We start from the raw sequence: 12,500 nt of genomic DNA on the forward strand, positions 1-12,500 counted from the left end.
AGAGAGTCAACACACCACCACCCTGTACACACGTGCTTTGATTCAACAGTCCGGCTTACCCGTGATAGCAAGATGTCCCCTTCGTGTAAAAACTGGTTAACACCTGGAATCAGCGAAAACACGAAGCATGAGCAACACCACACCAGAATCATGAACAACACCACACCACACCAGAAGCATGAGCAACACCACACCAGAAGCATGAGCAACACCACACCAGAAGCATGAACAACACCACACCAGAAGCATGAACAACACTGAGGTATTAAGTAAAACAATCAACTAAGTAGGTATACCCTGAACTATTGCATGAGCCAGCCTGTGTCATACGATCTCGTGGATCGACAGAGAATGGTGGAGGTAAAGTGGTATAGTTATAACAAAAGGATGGCAATGATGACCGTGGCCATTTCAAATTTTGTCAAATGTTACGGGCTTTAATAAAACAAAACTTTATAACAATAACAACGACAACAAAACAACAACAACAACAACCAAAAGGAGGAGAAGAAGAAGATTTACATATACAGAATCCCACGACAAAATCCTCACCTGTATCATGCAAACACTCTCTTCATTGTATATTTGGTTCAAACTCTTTACATGTCTTGTCTTGATTAAAATGCACAACACGTTTCGTTTCGATATTACCAGTTATTATAATGTTAAAACTTCAAATGCGAGTCAGAACGTTTCTTGCTGCTGTCGTTTGCTTTTGTCAAAATTATCGTTCACAGGAACTGGCCATTGAAATAATTTTAAAACAGACGAACAATTAAACTAAACAAGTGAATACATTTGCCTACAATTACTACAAACTGCGAACAGAACCAGCGATTACACACAAACCAGATCGCCATGCGCTTGATCAAATTCCTTCCCACCTAACCCTCCTGATCTTTTGCCTTCCTCATGGTATGGTGAATCTTCGGACACACACAATAGCAGATACATAATGCAGCTCCCATTCACACACACACACACACACACACACACGCACACACACACACACACACACACACACACACACACACTTATATATATATATGTAAAGTTTTGTTTGTTAATTTTATTTACATAATTAGATCAAAAATACTTACCTATATTTTCTTCTGGGTTGCTTTCAGGTACCCGCTTGTGCTGTCAAATAACAAAACATATACATGAGTAATAAGTATTGAGTGAAAAAACAAACAAACAATGAAAGGTACGATAAACAAGAGCTTAATTTAAAGAAAAGATAACATGAGCCTTATTAAAAAAAAAAAAAATGATAAAATGAAGGGAATACTTGTATAGACAAAACACATACAGCGAGGGCTTGAAAGAGAAGATACAATAAGAATCTAATCATATATTTATGTAGGCCTATCGTCTCGGGAACAGATTGTGTGTGTGTGTGTGTGTGTGTGTGTGTGTGTGTGTGTGTGTGTGTGTGTGTGTGTGTGTGTGTGTGTGTGTGTGTGTGCGTACCCGCAAATACTTAATTGTAAATACGTGTCCGTTCGCGTGGGCAGGTGAGGGGGTATGAGAAAATGCGGCGAAGACTGATCATGTAAATCATATACTGTGCGAGTGAGTGAGTGTGTGTGTGTGTGTGTGTGTGTGTGTGTGTGTGTGTGTGTGTGTGTGTGTGTGTGTGGAGGATGAAGGTTGGGGAGGTTGGGGGGGGGTCGAGGTCACTGGCCTGTGAGTAGGACCACAATGAGGTAGAAAACACACATGCTCGCGCGCACACACACACACACACACACACACACACACGCACGCACGCACGCTCGCTTGCTCGCACATCATTACGACACGAGAATCGATCCCGGAGTGTGCGAAAAACGGCTGCATTCACACACCTGTGACTCCCGTCAAAATCTAATAAAACAATCGATTCTCTCATTTTGCCATCGTCTTGTTTCCACAAGTCCATGACACAGCAGAGATCAATCACTCCTGGAAACGGCTTTGAAAAGAGTCCAAAACCCCAAGAGATTCAGTCTATGCAGGTTGATCACCATCATTGTTACCTTGATTCTAGAATAAGATACCCCAGCTTTTATAACTTTATTGTTGTATATACGCCCGGTTCCACGTAGGACCGTTTACGGACGTGGAAAATGGCCTAAAGGTAACGCGTCCGCTTAGGAAGTGAGAGAATCTGAGTGCGCTGGTTCGAATCACGGCTGAGCCGCCGATATTTCCTCCCCCTCCACTAGACCTTGAGTGGTGGTCTGGACGCTAGTCATTCGGACTAGACGATAAACCGAGGTCCCGTGTGCAGCATGCACTTAGCACACGTAAAAGAACCCACGGCAACAAAAGGGTTGTTCCTGCTGAAATTCTGTAGAATAATCACTTCGATAGGAAAAACAAATAAAACTGCACGCAAGAAGGAAAAAAAAAAAAAAAAGGGGTGGGGGTGGGGGGGTGGGGGTGTTTGGGGGCGTAGCGCTGTAGTGTAGCGACGCGCTCTCCCTGGGGAGAGCAGCCCGGATTTCACACAGAGAAATCTGTTGTGATAAAAAGAAATACAAATACAACTACAAAATGGCAAAAAACATCAGACTGATTCCCGTGACCAGACTGATCAAAATGATCCCACTCATGATCGACATTTTGACATCTGCATCCATAACGTAAGAACACCCGTTATGGTTGGTGCACAAATTATTGAAAAGTCACTAAAGTAATCCTGCTCAACATTCATGACAACTGGCGAGGTCAAAGACAAAATCACTTGTGCACTTTCCTGATTTTGATGAAGAATGTTTACATTTGTTATTCTAAACGCCACGGCCGAATCGGTCGAGAATCCAAATCAGTCGTTCGAACAACCATCTATCTGAAGCACATGAGTTAAGTTTTGTCCATTGGGCGGAACGGGAACGGAATGGTCATGGAATGCATGCAGAATGACGTATGCTGAAAACATTAATTTTTGTTCTTGCACAGTTAAATCAACCGATAATCACTAATACCGGAGTGGACGGTTTTGAATGCTAGTTGTCATAAATCAACATATCAGCATGCGCAAATCATGTGTGTGTGTCTGTCAATTGAATAATTCATCTATTTATGAGGTGGGTGTGGAGGAGAGAGAGAGAGAGAGAGAGAGAGAGACAGACAGACAGACAGACAGAGACAGAGAGAGGGGATGGATGGGTGAAGGGAAACGTCTGGCTTCAGAACAACCTAAGGAAACGGACGATTGGGTTGGAGAGGGTAATGGGGAGGGTTACAAGGGAAGAGGGGATAGAGACGTGTGTGTGTGTGTGTGTGCGTGCGTGCGTGCGTGTGTGTGCGTGTGTGTGTGTGTGTGTGTGTGTGTGTGTGTGTGTGTGTGTGTGTGTGTGTACGCGCGCGTGCTCATTCTTTTGCCGCAGAGGGGCGTGAAAGGAGTTTGCATGCTTATAGTTTTGGTGGCGGTTTTAGACCTTTCAACTGTGATTTCATGTCTTAAAGTTAAAGTTGTCTTAATTTTCTTTTCATATTATGATGATATGCGTAGCTGTAAGGGAAGTGTGTATGTCTATCTTCATTTCATTTGTGTCTTAAAATGCTATAATCATCTTACTGACTATTTTTCTTTCATATCACTGAAATGTTTCACTTTATCTTAAAATGTAATTTTGTTTTCTTACCTGAATAAATTCTTTTAACATGATAATTCAGATGCGCGTTGTGATCAAGGAAGGGTACGCCAGTTGCTCATTCGTTTTCGGGTTTTATTTATTGATGAGCATTTGTGTTTTTAAATGTTAGAATTATCTTACTGGATATTTCCTTTTCATAACGATTGAAACGTATACGCACTCACACACACACGCAGGAAACACGCACGCACACGCGCGCACGCACACACATACCTATGCACACACACACACACACACACACACACACACACACACACACACACACACACACACACACACACACACACACACACACACACACACACACACAGAGTTGTTTCACTCTAAATTATAATGTAATGTAATATTATCTTACCCAAATGTTTTCCTTTTTACATAATAATTGATAAGTGCAGGGTGATCAGTGAAACGTACGTCAGTTGTTTGCTTTTCTTTTCTCTTTGATATTTGCTGACGGGTATTTTAATCAAACGACCCGAAAGAGATTTTTCTGTTTTGGTTGAAGCAGACAATAAAGTATTTTGAACTGAATTGAACTGAGATTCTCGGGGACAGGGAAAAAAAACAGGTTGTGTACTATACCCCCAGTACATTCAGCGCTCATGCACCTGTATGGGCGTGCACGTGTGTGATGCGCGCACCTGTGTTGTGTGCACGTGTGTGATGCGCGCACCTGTGTTGTGTGCACGGTGTGTGATGCGCGCACCTGTGTTGTGTGCACGGTGTGTGATGCGCGCACCTGTGTTGTGTGCACGGTGTGTGATGCGCGCACCTGTGTTGTGTGCACGGTGTGTGATGCGCGCACCTGTGTTGTGTGCACGGTGTGTGATGCGCGCACCTGTGTTGTGTGCACGGTGTGTGATGCGCGCACCTGTGTTGTGTGCACGAAAACAGGGGGGTGGACGGGAGTTGGAGGGGGGGGGGGGGGTATGTGCGTGTAGTAGATACAGGTGTATATGTTGTGTGGCCGTGTGAATGGGTGGTGCGACGGGTACTGCGTGTATGTGGGGGTGTTGTTTAATTAACACGGCAAATCCACCCAGTCAGTCCATAGCCGACCATTCGGGAGAGGTGGGGGGGTGGGGGGGGGGGGGTGGGGGGGGGGGGGGGGGGGGGAGCACCGAATCAGACAGTGAAGTTTGCTCACAGATTGCGGTCCAAAGCCCCACGTCTTTCGTTTCAAATTAGGTCCTGTGAACGCCGTGTATTTGCGGGCTGCCCTTGATTCAAAGTGTTGGGGCCTTTACTTCGACAGCCAGCCAGCCAGCCAGCCAGACTGACAGCCGCGTGGTCAATGTGTGGACTGACTTGTTAGAGGGGATTTGTTTGACATGCCACAGCGATCTGTTGGCCGCGACGGGCGGGGAGAGAGAGAGAGAGAGGAGGGGGGGGGGGAGAGATGAAGGGAGAGAGGGAGCAAGAGGGAATGGAGGGAAGGAGGGAAGGAGAGAGAGAGAGAGAGAGAGAGAGAATTTCGTGGAAGAGATAGGGACAGGTTTTTGGTTGTTGTTTTGTGTTGTTGTTTTTAGGGTTGTCGAAGTTCTATTTAATCATGTCAGTAAAAAAACAACAACAGCATAATAAGCAAGCGTGCTTTTGCGTTCAGTGCCACAGACAAGTAAATAACAGAACGAGAGAGACAGGCAGACAGACAGAGAGAGAGAGGGGGGAAAAATGGCTTTTTGAAAAAGTTAGTGATAACACGATTCCCAAACACTTCCTCCCACCTCAATCCACCTCGAAAAATAAATAAATGAAATAAAAAGACAAAGGAAGAATGTGTGTGTGTGTGTGTGTGTGTGTGTGTGTGTGTGTGTGTGTGAGGAGTGGGGGCGGATGAGGGGGAGGGGTGAATGGCATCGTTCAAACTTTATCAGATTTTTTTTTTATTAAATGCGAAGTAAATAGACATTAGTGAGGCAGCAACGCTTTAACATGAACCAGAACTATCTCTCTCTCTCTTTTTTTAATTTTTTTTTAACTACAGTTAATCCTTTCTTCCCTACAGTTAGACCGATTTTAGAATTGAGTTCACGTTATTTATAACCAGGCCGACCACGGAGGCCATAGCATCAGGGCGAACCACGCGATAGAAATACTGAGGCGGACATATGAAACAGTAGGAGAAAGAACCAGAAGCTTCCTACCTAATTATTCAGTCCAGTCATTAGGCAGGAATCATTCAGTCCAGTCATTAGGCAGGAATCATTGTCCAGCATTAGGCAGGAATCATTCAGTCCAGCATTAGGCAGGAATCATTCAGTCCAGCACTAGGCAGGAATCATTCTGTCCAGCACTAGGCAGGAATCATTCAGTCCAGCACTAGGCAGGAATCATTCAGTCCAGCACTAGACAGGAATCATTCAGTCCAGCACTAGGCAGGAATCATTCAGTCCGGCACTAGGCAGGAATCATTCAGTCCAGCATTAGGCAGGAATCACTCAGTCCGGCATTAGGCAGGAATCATTGTCCAGCATTAGGCAGGAATCATTCAGTCCAGCATTAGGCAGGAATCATTCAGTCCAGTCATTAGGCAGGAATCATTCAGTCCAGCACTAGGCAGGAATCATTGTCCAGCACTAGGCAGGAATCATTCAGTCCAGCACTAGGCAGGAATCATTGTCCAGCACTAGGCAGGAATCATTCAGTCCAGTCATTAGGCAGGAATCATTCAGTCCAGCATTAGGCAGGAATCATTCAGTCCAGCACTAGGCAGGAATCATTCAGTCCAGCACTAGGCAGGAATCATTCAGTCCAGCATTAGGCAGGAATCATTCAGTCCAGCAGGCAGGAATCATTCAGTTCAGCACCAGGCAGGAATCATTCAGTCCAGCACTAGGCAGGAATCATTCAGTTCAGCACTAGGCAGGAATCATTCAGTCCAGCATTAGGCAGGAATCATTCAGTCCAGCATTAGGCAGGAATCATTCAGTTCAGCACTAGGCAGGAATCATTCAGTCCAGCATTAGGCAGGAATCATTCAGTCCAGCATTAGGCAGGAATCATTCAGTCCAGCATTAGGCAGGAATCATTCAGTCCAATCATTAGGCAGGAATCATTCAGTCCAGCACTAGGCAGGAATCATTGTCCAGCATTAGGCAGGAATCATTCAGTCCAGTACTAGGCAGGAATAATTCAGTCCAATCATTAGGCAGGATCATTCAGTCCAGCACCAGGCAGGAGTCATTCAGTCCAGCACTAGGCAGGAATCATTCAGTCCAGCATTAGGCAGGAATCATTCAGTCCAGCATTAGGCAGGAATCATTCAGTCCAGCACTAGGCAGGAATCATTCAGTCCAGCATTAGGCAGGAATCATTCAGTCCAACATTAGGCAGGAATCATTCAGTCCAGCATTAGGCAGGAATCATTCAGTCCAGCACTAGGCAGGAATCATTCAGTCCAGCATTAGGCAGGAATCATTCAGTCCAGCACTAGGCAGGAATCATTCAGTCCAGCACTAGGCAGGAATCATTCAGTCCAATCATTAGGCAGGAATCATTCAGTCCAGCACTAGGCAGGAATCATTCAGTCCAGCATTAGGCAGGAAACAGCCGAGCACCCAGTCGTCAGGCCAAAGCCAGCAACACGGAGACAACAGACTTGAGCAAATGAGGGAAAATCAAGAACGTCGATAGCTTTGATTCGGTTGTCGAAGCACAACTGACAACGATGTCCTGTGCTGCAAAAACAACAGCATACGACAGTTTTATTGAGGGAAGCATGGAAAGGCTTAAAGCTTCTTCAGGCTACACAATGCACTCCATAGAACCAGAGGTAATCCGACGATCGCCACACATGTATCAGATCGACAAAGCTGATGTGAGGAATAAGAAAAGGGTTACTGTTGAAATAGATATCAAAACACATTGAAGTGGGGGAAAAATAGAGAAAAAAAAGAAGATACCGGACCCGACCCGACGGGGGTGGAAACCTTACGAAACATCACCACACGTGCATGTGATTTCTCTCATACACCCATATCGGTGCAAACTGTCTCATGGACGTCAACATAAAGGTCGGCATCAATGATGACGGCAGTGGTAAGGCTTGTTCTAAAATTCACACACACACACACACACACACACACACACACAAACTCGAACAAGCCGATAGGAAAAACAAATAAAAACTGCACGCAGGAAAAAATACAAAAAAAATGGGTGGTGATGTAGTGTAGCGAGGCGCTCTCCCTGGGGAGAGCAGCTCGAATTTCACACAGAAAAAATCTGTTGTGATAGAAAGAAATACAAACACAAATACAAAGTACCCCCCCCCCCCCCCCCACCCCCACACACAGAAGGGACATTATACAAGGTATTGAGCCACTTGAAAATTGTCAGAGTAATGTGTCCATAAAGCTTTGGACTTTTTTTAAAATCATTCTTTATTATTAAGCATCCTGGCACATTTTGTTTTATTGTTCGACGAATACACACACACACACACACACACACACACACACACACATGCAAAGTGCAAAAATCATGAGACAAATATTGCATCCGTATTTTAGCTAAAACAGACGTAGAACCGTCGTATGACTGACCGAAATCGCACAAAAGATCAGAACAGGAACTATCCGCGGTCATCCTGCTTATGAGGCACGTGTTTCGAAGTCAAAGGAAAGAAGGGGGATGGAACGACTCGTTACTGGCTCATGAAGGTCGAGCAGAGAGAAACTGTGAGTCGGATGCTACCAAGAAATGAATCAGGACGCAAACAAGAGTGGTTTCGATGCTTTTAACAGCACAAGTTGATGCGTAAAAAAAAAAAAGAGGAGTGGTGGTAGAGTTTGTAGGAGAGATGGGGGGCTGTGCAGTTACTTCTCGATTCTTTGTCTAAGTTTGAAAATGAATGAAAGAAAGGAAGCTGGTCCATATTATATCATAATATTTTCACAAACATGGCAAATATTTCCGGGTTTGTTTCCTAACACATGACACTGAGCTGAAACACTCCAACAAATGAATGGAGAAGCTCGAAAGACGCCGAGAGTGACAGAAACTGGTGTCAGGAACAGAAGGTTGGACAGACGTCTGTCCTAGTTGAGACGGATGCTGTGGATTTTATCCAAGATTCTTTTAAACAGAAACTTTGTTGGACTTTGGCATCTTTCTGCGTGTGTGTGTGTGTGTGTGTGTGTGTGTGTGTGTGTGTGTGTGTGTGTGTGTGTGTGTGTGTGTGTGCTCGTGTGTATGCACGCGCTTCTGTGTGTGCATGCGCGCGTATGCACGTGTGTCTGCGGGCGTGTGCATGTTATGGAAATATATGCTGGACACACAGAGCGCGTTTGGTTCACTATTCATCTACAAAGCTCTCATTTCGAGACAACTTTAACAAAACCAAACTCCCGCATCAAACAACTAAAAACCAAAGCACAAAGAGATGACTCCTTTTGGATCATCGAACATATTCATAAGTGGATAAAACTACCCAGTGAAAAATACATACAGTTGCCTCAACCTTCAGATGTTAGAATCTCCACCTGCCCCCACTCTCCGCCCCACCTTTCTCCCCCATCCCCCTCCTCCAACCCAGCAAAAGACCTATCAAATCAACAGACTGGCTTGACCCTCTTTCACGCTGCACAGAAAATCCTGGACCTATATTTCTAAGTAGCAGTTTAAGAAAGGTGCCAATCAAAATGAGACTGTATAACTCTGCTAACGTCCCTCATACATCTATAGTATTGCTTTCAACACTTCATTCAGGACTTGGCACCAACTTTTACTGCTGGTTACGCCGATAGTATTGCAACAACAAAAGCGGGGGGAGTATGTTGCCGTTCTATAGGGTCGATACGTGTCGCTGTGAAACTGACAGGACTCTGCAACGTGTCCAACGAAATCACGTGCTTGACGACAAACAAGCGTCGCTGCTGTAACTGCCATCTGCTTAACCTCTTACGCGAAGGCCAAGACTGAACAAACGGCAAACTTTTGCAGCTTCCCTGCGCTGCGCTGGGTGAGTGAAGAACTCCCAATGTTTTGCGCTTAGTACCTGACGTTGCAACCCAACTATTGCAATGGAAACGGTGACATAATATGATAACAGTAAGCGACACAGTTGTGCTTCAGTTTAGATCTTCCTTCTAACACATCGCAAGTTCAACAACAGTGTTATGCCTGTTCTCTTTGACTGCAGTTAAACTATAGCTAACTGGTCAACAACAACAAAACAAAACAAAGCAAAAAAAGTCAGGAAACTTGATCTCCACATAGCTTTTTTCTCCTTCGCAATTGGAAGTTATTTACAGCTTAGTCTTTGTGAAGGGCTATGACTCTCAAGCTAGGAGGCAAAATTGCACTGACTCTTAGTGCTGCAGCCTTGGGTGCTAGCTGGCCTTTGGGATTCATCCCAACGCCGACTGTTCTAAAACCCTCTCGGCCAAGGGAGTGGGGATGTAACTTGGGCAAGACACTCCCCACTTACATCAAATTCTAGCCTGGATAGTCAGGACAGCAGGTGCCTCCTCTGCTGTAATGAAGGTCATAGTCGGACACGACTGACTGTCATACATACATGGCCTGCTACAGTGACAGGCAGCGAACAGGACACATCTTTCAGAGTCTTACTCACAAATGCACAATGACTGTCACAGCTACAATGTATGAAGGCAGCATTGCTGGAGCTCATGGATCGGACTCAGTACGTTTCAACTGACGGCACATCACTAATCTACTGTACTATTATCTTATCGTAAGAAGTAGGTATGAAAGCAGCCAACGCTCTGTGTCAGTAAAGCACACACACACACACACACACACACACACAGAGATAGAGACAGAGTCACTCATACAATGAGAGACAGACAGACAGACAAACACAAATTAATCGAGAGAATTAAGAAAAATATACATTGAGACAGAGAAGGAAAAAGTATGCAGCGCGCTGTGTGTGTGTGTGTGTGTGTGTGTGTGTGTGTGTGTGTGTGTGTGTGTGTGTTTCTGCATGCATGCATACATGCATGCGTTTGTAGTTTTATTTGACTGCTTGTGTGTGTGCGCAGTGAGCAGTGTACATATACATTTCTATGTGGGGACGCCTGTATGTGTGCGTGCGTGCGTCTGTGTTTACATGTGTGTGTGTATGGGAGGGAAGGGTTAGGGGGTTGGGGGGGGGGGCGTGCAGTGCGCGTACGCATGAATGTGCACATTTGTGCAAATATGTGTACAGACAGACAGACAGACAGACAGACAGGGACTTACCCTCAGATAAAAAGGACGGGGGGAGACAGCAGACCAGCAGACAGCCATAGTGAACGCTAACATCCGTAGTCCCTCCATGACCGTGACTGCTGTGGATGATGAGTCTGTCTGTCTTTTGTTTGTTGATGCTGCCGTTGGTACTCCGTCACTGCTGCCTGTTTCTGCTTGTTAGTGCTGTTACTCTTCGCTGCTGCGGCTGTCAGTGCTGGAACCAGTACTCCTTGCAGTTACTGAAGATGGTGCCAGTGCCAGTGCTGCTTAAAACGTGTTGTTGGGCACCTGCTGGCACAGCTGTGGTGGTGGCGATACTGTTGCTGTCACTGCTGCTCTTGTTGCCTGTTGCCGTATCGGCTGTTTTTATCTATAGGTGTTACTGACGCTGCTTTGCGTTCCGATGCTGTCAGTGTCAGTGTTGACTGCTGGAGCCGATTTGGTATTTATTATCTTAGTGAGAATGAAGACGCTGGGGAATCCACACTTTGGTTTGCACTGTTATTGTCACCTGTTCCAAACAGAAAACAGATCTAGTTCGATTTTTTTTTTTATTAAACACACGCATGATTTATCAAAAAAAAAAAAAAAAAAAAAAAATCGAACTTTGTACAGCGCTTCAATTATGCATTCAGTAGGCGGACAGACACCCCCCCCCCCACCCCCCCCCCCCCCCCCCCCCCACACACACACACACACGATCAATATATGGGAATGATACGCAATATTCAAAATAACTATTGTGCCTCGACCTTGCAAATTATGCAAAACAACAATGTTCATGTTTCATCATGGTGCATTACTAGTAACCGTGTAAAACAGTTCAGTTTTTGTGTGGTATTTGCAGCGTCTGTTACAAGAAAAAAAAATCACCATATGTTATTTCTAAAACAGAAAACTCATATTTGGCAAGGATAGTCAGTGTCATGAATACAAATTTTACATACGTGCATAAGAGACAAAGGTAAATAGATAATATTGCACTGCTTATTCGCAAAATCGCATTAATAAGATGGGGCATATATCTAAGATGTTTATTTTACATAAAACATTCAATGTCTGCACGTTTACTGGCATACATGTGTTTTTGCAGGCTTGTAGGTATACATATATATGTATGCTATTTGTACGCAGATGTGTGTGCACGCGTATGCTTCAGTTGATGTGTTTGTAAGCATGTCATGGTGTATGTATGTACTTTTCTGACACGAACGTGAACATGCATTTCTGTATTAGTTATCGTTATTCTCTTCTTCTGCGTTCGTAGGCTGCAACTCCCACGTTCACTCGTATGCACACGAGTGGGATTTTACGTGTATGACCGTTTTTACCCCGCCATGTAGGCAGCCATACTCCGCTTTCGGGAGTGTGCATGCTGGGTATGTTTTGTTTCCATAACCCACCGAACGCTGACATGGATTACAGGATCTTTAACGTGCGTATTTGATCCTCTGCTTGCATATACACACGAAAGGGGTTCAGGCACTAGCAGGTCTGCACATATCTTGACCTGGGAGATCGTAAAAATCTCCACCCTTAACCCACCAGGCGCTGTCACCGTGATTCGAACCCGGGACCCTCAGATTGACAGTCCAACGCTTTAACCACTCGGCTATTGCGCCCGTCAGTTATCGCTATAAAATGGAATAAATA

The 12,500-nt window shown here is 44.8% G+C and overlaps 1 protein-coding gene across 2 annotated transcripts in view; it reads right to left on the reverse strand.

Moving 5' to 3' along the window:
- The window catches only part of LOC143292008 (MAM and LDL-receptor class A domain-containing protein 1-like), a 75,838-nt gene that overhangs the window by 51,110 nt on the left and 12,228 nt on the right, over positions 1-12,500 (reverse strand). For both annotated transcript variants that reach the window (XM_076602164.1, XM_076602165.1), the window contains exons 2-4: positions 10,857-11,358; positions 1,101-1,140; positions 60-103 (exon numbers count right to left, since the gene is read on the reverse strand). In XM_076602164.1, coding sequence (XP_076458279.1) covers positions 60-103; positions 1,101-1,140; positions 10,857-10,934 — 162 coding nt within the window. In that variant the 5' untranslated portion in view covers positions 10,935-11,358. The remainder of the gene's footprint in view (positions 1-59; positions 104-1,100; positions 1,141-10,856; positions 11,359-12,500) is intronic.

This window comes from Babylonia areolata, chromosome 18, assembly GCF_041734735.1.
Source record: "Babylonia areolata isolate BAREFJ2019XMU chromosome 18, ASM4173473v1, whole genome shotgun sequence".
Lineage (NCBI taxonomy): Eukaryota > Metazoa > Mollusca > Gastropoda > Neogastropoda > Buccinidae > Babylonia > Babylonia areolata.